Source organism: Mastigoproctus giganteus, chromosome 6, assembly GCF_048544385.1.
Source record: "Mastigoproctus giganteus isolate SK-2022 chromosome 6, ASM4854438v1, whole genome shotgun sequence".
Classification (NCBI taxonomy): domain Eukaryota; kingdom Metazoa; phylum Arthropoda; class Arachnida; order Uropygi; family Thelyphonidae; genus Mastigoproctus; species Mastigoproctus giganteus.
In genome coordinates this window covers 9,264,080-9,278,321 of record NC_143580.1, presented here as the reverse complement: position 1 = coordinate 9,278,321, position 14,242 = coordinate 9,264,080, and the positions used below count along the sequence as shown (strand labels likewise).

Sequence of the window (14,242 nt, the reverse complement as noted above, 5' to 3'; positions counted from 1 at the left end):
TTGCTCTTTAGTATGTGACTATATTTCCTGAATGTTATCCATCCAAAATTTATTCTTCTCTTGACTTCCAGACATTTATCATTATTTCAGCTAATAACTTGTCCCGGATAAGTATACGACTCCACCTTTTCAATTACTGCTCCTTCAATCATTATTTCCCTTTCTGTGGCATACTTGTTCATCATTACTTTTGTTTTGGCCATATTCATCTTTATTTCAAAATCTTTACTAAATCCGCATAACTGATTAAGATTTTCCTCTAATTCTTTGGGATCGTGGCTTATGACCAAAATATCATCTGCAAATTGTAAATGGTTTAGGTACTCTTCGTTCACATTGACTCCTTTCTGCGACCAGTCTAATCTTCTGAAAGCTTCCTCAAGGGCAGCAGTAAACAGCTTCGGAGATATTGTCTCCTTGTCGGACTCTTTTCTCGATTTTAAATTTCCTACTGTCTTTGTCTAGTCTAATAAAGGAGGTAGCATTCTCATATATTTTTTTCAAAATCATAATATGAGGGGTATCTATGCCTTGTCTTTCCAGTGCCCGAAACATTGCCTTATGCTGGATGGAGTCAAATGCCTTTTCATAATCCACAAATGGCAGACATAATGGCGTTTTATATTCATTTTCTTTCTCCATTAGCTGTGACATTACGTGAAGGTGATCCATAGTTGAGAATCCTGTCCTAAAGAGAGCCAGCTTGCTCTTTCGGTTGATTCTCATCAAGTATTCTTTTTAATCTGTTAATAATGACCCTTGTGATCAACTTGTAGATGTGGGATAACAAGCTGATTGGTCTATAATTTCCAATTGATGATTTATCTCCTTTCTTATGCAGCAAAACTATGATTGCATTATTCCACTCCTTAGGCACCACAGCTTTTCTAATGCATTTTGTGAAGAGTCTTGCCAGTTTGTGTATCATGTCTCTTCCTCCCAATTTTAACAACTCTACAGTAACTTCATCTTCCCTTGGCACTTTCTGATTCTTCATTTTCTTCAATGCATGTTCTACCTCATCAGGAAGAATATCAGGTATGTTGTATGTGTTGCTAATTTGCAATCCATCTTCCCCATTGCTGCCATCATTCCCTCGCTCCTTGTATAATTCTCTATAGTAATCTTCTGCTATTTGAATTATACCTTCGTTCTCTGCTGTTTATAAGTAAACCATCGCTATTCTTCAGTTTCAGTGTCATTTGTATTTCTGTATTACTACTCATGGCTGCTGATTTAAATCCTTTGTTTTCCCTTAATGCTTGTTCTACTCTTCTTGTGTTAAATCTTCTTATGTCCTCTTTGAGTCTCTTTCTAATGGCTTTGCAGAACTCAGTATACAGTAAACCCCCGCTATTCGCGGGGGTTACGTTCCTGAGAAATGCTGCGAATGCCGAAAACGCGAATACTGAGTTATGGCTCCCATAGTAATAAAGGGGTTCCGTTCCAAAGTATATAAGAAAAACTAGTCTAAAATTTTGTCTATGTATGTATTATATGTACCTTCATAATATGACTATGTACATAGACAGTACATAGTACATATGCTTGCATTTCACTATGTACTGTCTATGTACATAGTCATAATATGACTATGTACATAGACAGTACATAGTGAAATGCAAGCATATGGCATCGAAATGAAAATAAGAAACAATTTAATATTAAATGTAATATTTATTAGAAATTTCAAACAAATCTTTCAAACAAGCGTCTTTGCTAGCTAAAAAACCTATCCCGCCAGTGCTATCACCAGTTTCGCTAAAGCGTTGATAAGGAGTTTTGCGTTTTCACGAATGATGAGTGAATTTAACGGAATTTTATTTTGAGTTCGGTCTTCTATCCACAGATTTAAAGCTTTTTTCATTTTTTCTAATTTAACATCAGAAGTTACAGAGCAAATTTTTGAAGCAATCAGCGCGTTTTCACGGACACTACGGCGCATTTTTTCTTCCGATTTTTTGATTGATCGTACCGTTGACTCATTGATTTTATAATGTTTTGCCACTGAGGAGACATTTTCACCATTAGAAATTTTATCTAATAACTCAATTTTATTCGCTAATGTTATCACCTTCTTTGATATTTTCACATTTCTCTTGTTATTCGTAGTCATATTTTTGTAGGGGTTAGAAAGAACTTGTCCACAATCAAGTCACGTTCTTCCGTTAACACACTCGAAAAAGTCTGTTTTACACTGCAAAACGGTAGATTTATCACTTTTGTAAGCATATCAATTTATAAATTTATTCAATTTATAAGCATATAAATTAAAAGCAAACGACGAAACCTTCCATAACAAGCGCATAACACATATTGAACAAGGATTAGCGAGAAACATCCACGCTCGCGATTTTGTCACCCCTCTCCCCCCACCCACTGAGCGCTGTTTTGACCGGGAAAGATAATTTTAGCCACGCCCATGTTTTTTTATGGCGGAAAATATTCACGGCACTTTAAAATTCACATTTTTTAGGTTTCATTTTATATTAAATCGGCGATCGCGAATACGCGAAACCGTGAATACAGATACCGCGAATAGCGGGGGTTTACTGTACTCAATTTTCTCCTTGTCAGTGTTTATCTTGCTCTTCATTTTTCGCCATTGGTTCATCATAACAAGTGTTTCTTGACTAATTTTTTCTTCCTTGGATTTCTTTTTCCCTATAGGTTTCTTGGGCTTTATCACTTTCAGAAAGTTGTAATATTCCTCATCGATATCTTTGTCTTGAGCAGTTTGTAGAAGCTCAAACTTGTTCTTAAGTTCCAGTACATACTTCTTTTTCTCCTCTTCTGTTATCTCAAAGACCTTCATATTATTTACTCGAGTCAGTTTTTTCTTTTCCTACATCAAGTGTGTATCTTACCATTCTGTGATCACTTCCAAAATTTACCTTATTCAAGAAGGTAACATCATTCACGATATATCTTCTGTTCGTGAGGATGAAGTCGATTTCATTAGTTGTTAATCCATTTAGACTCTTCCATGTCCACTTTCTGTTCACCCTTTACTTGAAAAAAAGTATTCATTACTGACAATCCTTGAGATTCTGCAAATTCCACAAGTCTTTCACCTCTTTCATTTCTTTCACCAATTCCAAAATTTCCTATAGTTCCCCTTTCTGCACTGTTTTGTCTTTTTCCACCCTTAGCATTGAAGTCCCCCATAATAATAGTGTAGCGGGTTTTCTGCTCACCTAGAAGACTCAATTTCGGTATACATTTCTTCAACCTCTTCATCATCGTGGTTCAATGTTGGTGCATAAATCATTATAACCTTTAGCTTGTACCTCTTAGAAATCTTGAGTATTAGTCTTGACACTCTTGGTGATGTACTTTTGAATTCCAAAATGTTGTTTTTTAAATCTTTATGGACCAGAAACCCAACTCCACCTTCACTCCTTTCACTGTTTCCATTGGTGTACAGCAGATTTCCACTTGATAAACTTATAAGTGATTCATTTCTTCTTGTTGTTTCAGCCAAACCGATGATATCCCAATTCACATTTCCTAATTCCTTTTCCAGCTCTAATATCCTGTCTTCATCGATGAATGATCTTACGTTGTAACAGGCCAAGTTCAGTTTCTGTGCATGGCAGCCTGGTTGTACCCTGAGATTCTTAGCACTCTCTGCTTCCACTCTGATCCTCTCGCTGCCGTAAGAGGGAGAGTGAAAGCTGCTGGGGACTGAGGGCCATTTGTTTTGTCGTGCTGTCATATGCTGGAGAGTTTGGTCTTTTCCTCTTCACGCTGACTAGGCATCTTGAAGAGAACCACTCTACACGTTCGTTGCCACCTAAGTGACGTAACAGGGCTTACCATCGAGAAGGTGTGCATATGTGGATTTTACGGAGGCAGGCCAACCAGACTTCTCCTAAATCTTCTGTAATAGAAAGATATTGGATCCATCAGTGTTTCGGACTGAGTGTCTGATAACACACAGGATACCTGTTCCCCTTATTTTCTGACATAATGTCTTCCATCACTAGAGGTTACACTGGGTTTCACGTATCTGGGGTCGGGTTGGGATCCACGACTGCGATCCTGGGTATTGAATTACTTGTGGGCTGATGGTAAGGAACACATTTTGAGTTTTAAATTTTAAATTATCATTTGTAATTTATCAGCATTTTAGGAGAGTCAGATAAGAAGTCCTATAGACAGAATAAAGGTAATTCCTTTGTTTATTTTTGAAATGTTAATATAACGCAGGATAAATTGAGCCTATGCGAGCACTTACTTATTTAGTATATTACATTTTGAATAATCCAAGGAAAGGTTTTAAAAGCACAAAAGTAAAATGTTGTTGTTTGGTTTTTAGGAGCATTAGCAACTAAGACCATATTGCTCCGTGAATATACGGTGGTCATTCCTGACCTTTCCGCATCCTCCATATTTGGTGGTTGAGGGCGCGAACCCTGGTCTAATCAAGAAGCGTATGCTATGCGCTGCTGCTCCTTCCCACCTGGCTACGGAGGCGCTTAAAAGCAAAATAAAACAGAACATACCTTTCTATTGGATGAAATTTGACAATCTGTTTGATTTCTTGTCCATTATAAACTCCTCTAACTTTGAATCTAAATTTAAAAGACATCATTTAAACATTTAACTTAATTTAAAATCTAACATTTAAGTTTAAAAACACAAGGTTAATATATTACAATAATTATTTATTAATATATCACATTCAACAATTATTCTGATTTTAAACGTTGTTATGATGATAAAATATTTCAACAAATATTCAATTTAGTCTTCATTCAATACAAAATAATCAATTAGCTTATAAAAGAAAAGCATTTTCCAAATAGGGTGATTAAAACTTAAATTCTGCAAGTAGCTTACAAAGAGCATGCACTTGATGATATGACAGCAAACTTAAGGCCACTGCTGACCACACTTAACATTATACGAGATGGTCAATTAATGAATTGTTTTGTTCATGCGCTTGACACAATTACTTGCTCAATGTGTGTCCCTTCAATATTCAATACGCATGCTAGGTTATAGATCTGAGTTACTATGTGCATCTTTTCAAGTATAATGATGTAAAATCAGGCAAAATCTTGGAGTGCCACATGAGTAGCATATTATGGAAGTACTAACCAATCATTGAAAAAAAATTATAATAATAATAATAATAAATAAAAAAATTGCATTTTTGCAGCCATTTTCATATGTATTTCCCAATGGTTAAAAAAAAAAAAAAGTAATTATATATATTTTAGGGAGAAAACCATGTCTTTATAATTGTTTCTGGAAATCTGTGGTACTTTCCTAAGGAAAGACTATTTCTAAATTTCATTCATAGATTTCTGTATGAGTGAAATTTAGAAACAGTACAGTTCCTTAATGGTTGGTTGTTTAAGGATTTTATGGTGCACAGTTTCTTGAAAGATGCTAAATGGTATTAAAATCATTAGATATTTGATTGCTACTTGCAAAAAAAAAAAAAAAAACCTTTTCTTTTTTTTCAGTCTGCATTATGAAAACTGGTTGGCTTATTCATCCATCATTCAGGTGCAATCTATTTGAAATTCTTTTGTTTAAAACATATTTAAAATACTGATTACAATAACAAAATTGTCTAGTTGTACTAAAATCATTAGCTTCTTAATTAGTATTACACAATAAATTGGAAATATCTGTTGATTTAGAAACTGATTCGCTGAGAAAAAGAAATTTTAGAATTGCTATTATCTGAAATTTTTGGTTATGAAAAATGTATGCGCAAAAGTAATGACAATACCAACTATCAAAGAAAAGCCAAAACACTTTTTTTTTTTTTTTTTTATGTACAGCTAGTTCTCGACTTTGAGTTAATTCGTTCCTAGCATGCGCTCGTAAGGCGGGAATTTATTTCCCATAGACATAAGGTTAAAAATAGGGGTTACATTCTCAACAACGAAATTAGTTAGCTAATTAGTTTATGTTTAAAAATTGATTGATTTCTCGAAAGAAGTGAAAACAGCCTGTAAAATCAAGCAAATTATAATAATAGAGAAATTATTTAAAACTTACAAATGTTAAAGAATGTTTATTCTTCATCATCATCGACTAAATGCACACTCGTTGATCACTCATTATTGGCTCGGCACTCAGTTTGTTGCACAAGGAGTCATCTTCTTCAGAAATGTTTCAAGAGGCATTTGTTTCCAAGATAATCTTCTCTTTAATTATAAATTTCACGATTGCATGCATAAGCATTTTTTAACGGCGCACACAAATTGCAACTAACACGATTTGCGTGGAGTAACAAGTTTACGAAGCTTTAAAAAAAGGAATGAAGAGAAGATTCTGAAAATTTGTTTTTTTATACAATTGAAAATTTTAGTAAAGGGGGAAACACATTTCACCATAATAACATAAAAAAAAAAACCACACAATTCCAGCTATCGGTATTTTCACAAATGCAAGAAGATCAAATTTACTACCGGTTTACAACTGCACAGTTTACAACCGCCCAATAAACAAGAAAGTGAAAATTGTTTTATGGCAGTGACCTCCAGCAATGTGCTTTACAAAAATATCACAAAGGCATTTAAATTTTATTCTTATAACAAAACATATGATAACAATGAAAGTGTAGTGCATTTTAATGATTTAAATTGGTAACTAATACAATTTACAAACCACGCTCACAACCTTTTATATGGTCATATTTTTAAGGTCATTTAGATAAAATTCTCTAAATGACATTTTAGAGAGATAAAACTTAGTTATACAGCAAAAATTTCAACTTCCAAGATCTTGAAACGAATTACCAAAAAAACAATGTGTTATTGGGTTCAACATTACGATATTTTAACGATACGATGGTGTCTCTGGACCTGATTAATATCGTAAAGCGGGGTACACTGTACTGTATAGCTATGCATGTGGTTTGGAATGTGGTATTTATGAATATTTAACATTCATTTTTTGCAATTAATGTTCATATTTTCAATTTTGTTGATACTTGGGGAATAAAAACTTGTAAACCTGGGAACTCTTAAAGCGAGAACTGTCTGTATTTAGCAATAATAAAATGAGCCAAAGCAAAAATCCTAACACTAGACAAAGAAACCTTGACTTATGCATTCACATGATAATAACATGTATGTTGATATTACTGAATTTATGAAAGTGTGGTCCTCTAACACACATAGCCAAGTTATCATTACAGAAAAAAATGACATTGTTTTATGGACAAATCACATGGTTATAAACGAGTTTAGTGAATGTGTTCAAAACAAAACCGATACATTAGAATGGGTTGCCCAAAGAAAAGGCTGCATAAACACTCCTTGTAAAAGTGCTAAAAATTTTCATTTTTACCTTATTTTATAATTTATTACTTAGTTGTCTAATTATCTAAATACTAATCTGAACATTTTTTGTTGTATATTATGGATTGTTTTTATACTTACTTTATTAGTTGTTTAAAAAGTTCCTCATTTTCGCCCGGTGATACAATAACGCTAGGAAAGCCAACATCTTTTATTCTGAGCTAAAAATGAAAAAAAAAAATAAATAAATAAATAAATGAAGTATATGTAATTGGAGTATTTTGCTTTTACAACCACAGTTAAGAAAGCAATATATTATTTGCATTACAAATGAGAATAAATCATGTACCTAATTTTTTTGTAAAAAAAAAAAAACCATAAAACAATACATGCTATCATTTTCCATGATCATTAGTGCATAAAAATTATGCATCTTTGTATGCACAAGCTGTATGTACTAACAGAAAGCAACTATAAAAATCTATGATTATAAAACGTAGAAATAAGCTTGAGCTGAACGTATATTTTGAAAAACAAATTTATATGGTAAATTCATTATATAAATTTTTAAAAGGTATGTAATGCTTCTATGGCAGCAGTAATATTGTGGTTCTAATACTGGCTCTAAATTAAAATGTGCAGGCCAAAAAGTTAGGCATAGTAGATATGGAAAATTTAAAAATAATACTAATACAAACGTAACATCCAAAATTTGGCAAAAACTCTATACTTGTAGGTATCTGGCAAGGGCAATATCAGGATTATAAGAGGAATGAGTTAGTGCTTCCTATTATAATTGGTGAAAAAAAGCTGTACAGACTGCATAATATGAGGCTTTGTGCTGTCATGGAGTATGATCATACCAGCTTCCAATATCTGTCACCCCTAATGAAATATTCAGGCTAATTTCTGATGATGAAATGTTGCATAGTAGTTTCCAGTTACTGACCTTCCAAGTGGCACATGATCATCAGCAATAATGCCCTCAATCACAGATCATGATGACCATTTCACTTTTGACTGTTGCCAGTGATATTGTGAAGGGTCACAGTGAAGATGGATGCTTCCACTGAGCTGACGTTGATGTATGCCTACCTTTTAAAAACATTTCCCCTTGTTGGTAATGTGCAAGTAAATGCACACTGAAATTTTTTTACTCTTTCTTGTTGTTCATCTGACAGCAAATGTGGGACCCATCAGGTAGCAAACTTTCATTTTTGTAACACCTAAGTTAAAATTCAGTGAACAGATGATTTTGGTATTCCAGGCTATTTTTTCACAGATCCTACGTGTCTTCCTCCAAATTAGTGGATTTCACAAGCAATGCTCTACCTGACCATTGCTCATCTTCTGAGACCAGTATGAAATTGTGATATGATTTGCTGTTGACTCACCACAATTCATAAATTTGTGTCAGTATTCGAACATGTAAAGTTTCAATTTTAATAAAATATCTTTGATCTGAAACTAATCTGACCAGAAGCAATATCACCATCTATTTTTAAAAGCCTCTATACAAATATTCAATGCAGGAAAATTTTTTCAAACACTAATGTTGAAGAAGTGAAACTTCAAATTATTATCCTGACAAATGTCAGTAGGGTAGGCATATGGAGTGAGGAGCACATGTGCAACATGTATTACTTTTGGGATAACCCTTGTATAAATATACATAATGAAAGAGATTTTATATAACATGCATTATTTTCAATAAGGAGGTCTAATCCTTATCTAAACTTGATGTGACTCAGTTAATTTAAGAAGAGTTTTGAAATGAAATCACCAGCCACGACATCACTGGCGATGCTCCTTTGAATAAACTTTTATACTGCAGATGACTTGTTTGTAAGTCCCTATTAACAAATGCTGAAATAGTTGCTGAATTTCTAGAATGAAACAAGGTACTATGGATAACAGTGAAAACACATCAGAAATGGTATCACCTCGGCAGAGGCTGTCTGAAGTTTGAAAACTGGACTGGTAAGACATGGTAAAAAATAATAATAATTTAAATCAATGGTTAATATACAGATTATCAAATTAATGTGGTAGTCATTAGGCTCCTCAAATCTAAAAACCTCAATATTAATAGGACAGAAACAAGACTTTTTCAATTTATACACTTCAATTCCATTTGCAAAGCTGAAACACTGTCAATATTTTCAATGCCATGCATAAGATTCTAGTCAGTTTTCTTTCTATATAACTGTTTGCCATGGTTTATCAAAATTCTGTGTGGATGGATGCAGTTGTTTTGTTAGCTACTAATTAAAAGTATAGAAATGCAATCACTGGAATTAAATATTTTTTTCTATAATGTTTTGGTTACAAGAAAAATGGATGCTGCAATCAGCATCAAAAACTAAGAGATGAAACTCAGTAATGAAGAACTGGAAGATTTTTATTAAGACAGTAGTAAGGATTGGATTACTAATAACTATTAACACTGTTATTATTATTACTACTACTAATCTACTGACACCACCAAATGGCAGTCTCAACTTTCTTGCAGATAATCAGATTTGAACACCAGGAAGATACTGAGAAAAATCTTGAGGACCTTGGTTTCCTCTGGTACCTCACTATGGTTAGCAGTATACTTACAGTGTTTAAACAAAAATACTTTTCTTTCAAATCTGATCCTGATCAAGTCTGACTCTTATCTACAAATACTCAAATGGCAGCTATTGGTATGGTCTGTCTGTTGCTAACATAACATTGTAATCTTTCTTCAGTACCTTTATCATCAATAATCTATATAATATAGGTGTGAATACATCACAGATCACTCTTAAAGGGCAAAAAACTAGGTTTGTAGTGTAAAAGGGCATCATTTTATTTGTATCTTATATTGTGCTCCTCCTCCACAATGAGTTGCCATGTATTACACATGGCATCCTCAAATAAGTAATACTTCACTAAAAGAGAAGACTATTGTTACTTATTCTCAGTGGGCACCACCACCCAGACAGCACTGTTTCAAGGCTTGCTGGCCTTTCATCGGTGGGTGGGCAGGTACCCTGGTATTGTAGACATGACATTCCAGTTGTGAAGATAATCACACAATATGAGAGATCCTAAAAAGTGTGCATGATAATGTAAAAGTTAAACTCAATGCAACAAGGCATCATAGGTTTAAGAGTATAAATAATCTATATAATATAGGTGTGAATACACCATAGATCACTCTTAAAGGGCATTATTTGTAGTGCAATACATGGCAACTTGTTGTGAAGGAGGAGCACAATATGAGAGACAGATAAAATGATGCCCTTTTACACTACAAATGTAGTTTTTTACCCTTTAAGAATGCTATGGTGTATTCACCATATATATAAATAACCTATATTATATAGATTATTTATACTCTTAAATCTATGATGCCTTGTTGCATTGAGTTTAACTTTTACTTTATCATCAATAAATTAAACTTCATTTAAATGAAGTGCTGTGAAGCATTAAGATTTATTTAATAACATGGAATATTATTAAAAAAATCTAAATTACATAGGCATACAAAGAAAGGTGAACCAGAATTTAAGTATACAGGAAACCCCCCCCCCCCCCCGACTTAAGTAATATTCTACTTACAGAAATTCAACTTTACACGAGTTTTTTGCCGGCCAGTGCGAACTTTAAAAAATCGTGGAAATGTATTTTACATCCCGCAGGAATAAATGGAGGTATCATGAAAATATTGTAATGTGAACCCAATAACACAGGTTTGTTTTTTTTGTAATTCATTCCAAGTCTTTGGAAGTTGAAAAATTCACTATATAACTAAGCTATTTATCTCTCTAAAAGGTCATATTTATAATGGAAATTTCACTACACTTTCATCGTTATCATATGTTCCCATTATAAGAATCAATTTTTTCAATGCCCTTGTGATATTTTTCTAAAGCACGTTTCTGGAGGTCACGACCATAAAACAATTTGCACTTTTTAGTTTATTTGGCTTTTCTGTTATTGCATCTAATTATAAATGGGTAGTAAACTCGATTTTATTGCATTTGCGATAATACCGATAACTGCAATTGAGTCGTTTTTTACGCTATTATGGTGAAACATGTTCCCCTTTACCAAAATCTTCAATCATATATATATATATATATATATATATATATAAAAAAAAAAAAAAAAAAAAAAAATTTCAGAAACTTCTCTTCATTCCTATTTACATATTACATATTACAATGATGAAGGGAAAGGGAACAATGGAAAGTGCAAGTGCTGGCAGTGCTAAGAAACAAAACAAAATTTATTTAGAAATGAAGATGATTAAGAAGTACAAAGCAGGACAAAGTTTGTCATCTATTGCAAGGGAATTAGATCTTGCTGCTTCAACAGTGAATACTATTTTAAAGGACAGTGCACGTATAAAAGAACATGTCAAAGAATCAACGCACTTAAGATCAACAGTGATCACAAAACAGTGTTCAGGTGCTATATCGAAGAGGGAACAGATGGGCACTTGCTTCAGATTCAGAAGCAAGTGCCCATGAGTCCAATGGCCATTCAAGCAAAAGCAAGAAGTATTTATGAAGATATTAAGGATATGTACAGCAAACCCCAAGCCAAGTTCATGGCAAGCAAAGGGTTGTTTAATAGGTTCAAGCATCACACTAGTTTCCAAAACATTAAAAGTATATGGTGAAGTCGCCAGTGCGATTCTGCAGCTGCACAGAAATTGCAATGTGTTGGAAAAAATTATTGATGAAGGCGACTTCAAATTTCAACGCAGAAAATTTTTAATGTTGACGAAACTGCTCTGTATTGGAAAAAAATTCCGGATCGAATATACATTGCCAAAGAGGAAAAGACAATGCCAGGTTTCAAGGCTTCAAAAGATAGGGCCACATTCTTGCTTGGGGGTAATGCAGCGGGAGATTACAGATTAATACCACTGCTTGTGTACCATTCCGGAAATCCTCGTGCATTTAAGGTCATCAATAATGCCACCCTATTCATGCAATTCCGGTTGAATCAGAGAGCATGGATAACAATATCTCTTTGAGGATTGGTTTAAATGCTGTTTCATTCCTGAGGTTGAAAAATATTGTAAAGACAATGATGTTCTTTTCAAGATTTTGCTTCTATTAGATAATGCTCCTGGACATCCTACGCATCTAGATGATTTCAATTTGAATGTGAGAGTCATATTTCTACCGCCAAACACAACTTCACTCATCCAACCTATGGATCAGGGTGTTATTTCAAATTTAAAAGCATGCTATACACACACAACATTTGCTCAGATATTGTCTGAGTACAGATGAGAAAAATTTTACATTAAGAGATTTTTGGAAATCTTACATTATTTACCATGCCATCTCAAACATTAATAAGGCCTGGGGAGAAATTTCTAAAACTTGTTTAAATGGAAGAAAATATGCCCACGGCACGTAAAAGGTTTCGAAGGATTTGAAAAAGACTAATCATATGAAGAGGTTACAGATAAGATTGTAAAGGTTGCAGAACTACTTCAGTTGGAGGCTGATGCCAAAGATGTGGAGGAGTTAATAGAGGAAAAAGAGAAGGAATTATCTAACAAAGAACTTATTGACTTGCAGACAGCGAAAGTGAAAATGCTGACAAAGCTCAAGATGAACAAAATGAGGAGCTGAGATGCTTCATCATCAGAGATAATGGGAATGGCATTTTGTGAAATTGCATCGGCAATGGAGAGGTTTCAGAAGATGGATACTGACAGCAAACGATTCTTAAAAGTTAACAGAGGAGTGAATGATATGCTTGCTTGCTACAAAGAAATCTACGATGAAAAGTAAAAAACCACTATCCAGTCATCCATTGATATGTTCTTTCGTAAGGTTGAGCGGCCGACTCCTAAATCTCCACAGCCCTCAAATTTCCACAGCAGTTTGCTTATGAGCTGAAGACGTTGATTCTGGCAATGATGCTCAAGAAGTAAAACTTACTGACGTTATGGCCTGTCTCCTCTCTTTTTTTTGGAATTTTATAATTTTGAAATTTTTTAAATTGCACACTTTTGTAATCTTTCCTATGCATAAGATAAAAAATTGAATAAATACAATAAATAATTCTATTTACATTATTGTTGAACATTTCTTTTTTGATTCAATCAATTCAGCAAGCACAGTTGCAAGTGCTGCACAAGCATGAGGGAAATTCTGACTTATATAGTGTTCCACGGAACACAACCCTTACGTAAGTCAGGGAGTTCCTGTATATCAATTTACAAACTAGGCAAATATCTGAAAATGCAAATACCCTTCTATAGAGTTGCTCGGCACCACCTTTCCAAAACAGAGATGAGATATCACCACTGGACATATAAAGTTTACTCTTGTAATTGATTACATGCACTTGATATCCATCTTTCAGGTACAGCCTATTAAAAAAGGAAGACACAGGATAAAGGATTAAATAATAATAATAATATGCTTTTTACTATCTCAAAAGATGGCATACAATAAACTAAGAATTACTAATACTGAAACAATTTAGTTATATAGCTTCCAAAAGTAAAAATTTAAAAAGTAAAAAGCAAACGTTCCAAATGAAAAAATTCTAAACCTTTATAGAGTGAAAACTCCACTGCATCAGAAAGAATATCTTTAAATCATTTTGCAAACTTTTTTTAAATTAATTGTCTAAGTTCACTCAGTCACCTAAGTGAACCGAAACTGAACTTTTTGTGTAATTAAGTAGCATGACAAAAACTGCTGCAGGAAGAACAAGCAACCATATTGTCTTCTTATGCAATATACACAGTTTATGAAACACATGAATATATTTTAGACAACTTGGTATCTAAAAGTTTTAGCATAGCAAGATATTTTAAACTATTCTAAGCACAATTAATTTAATAACTAATGGTGGCCACCTGTCTAAATCTAAAGATAAAACAGAATTTAAATATTTCAAGAATATGTTGAAAAATTACAATGACATTTGTAGGCATGCATTATTCCTTTGATCCTTTTTAACTG

At 33.5% G+C, this 14,242-nt stretch overlaps 1 protein-coding gene across 2 annotated transcripts in view; it reads right to left on the bottom strand.

Annotated features, from left to right (window-relative positions):
• Positions 1-14,242, bottom strand: part of LOC150083889 (tudor domain-containing protein 5-like) — a 286,816-nt gene that overhangs the window by 99,525 nt on the left and 173,049 nt on the right. For both annotated transcript variants that reach the window (XM_090374933.1, XM_090374932.1), the window contains exons 16-18: positions 13,521-13,641; positions 7,410-7,489; positions 4,509-4,577 (exon numbers count right to left, since the gene is read on the bottom strand). In XM_090374933.1, the coding sequence (XP_090231059.1) occupies positions 4,509-4,577; positions 7,410-7,489; positions 13,521-13,641 (270 nt within the window). The remainder of the gene's footprint in view (positions 1-4,508; positions 4,578-7,409; positions 7,490-13,520; positions 13,642-14,242) is intronic.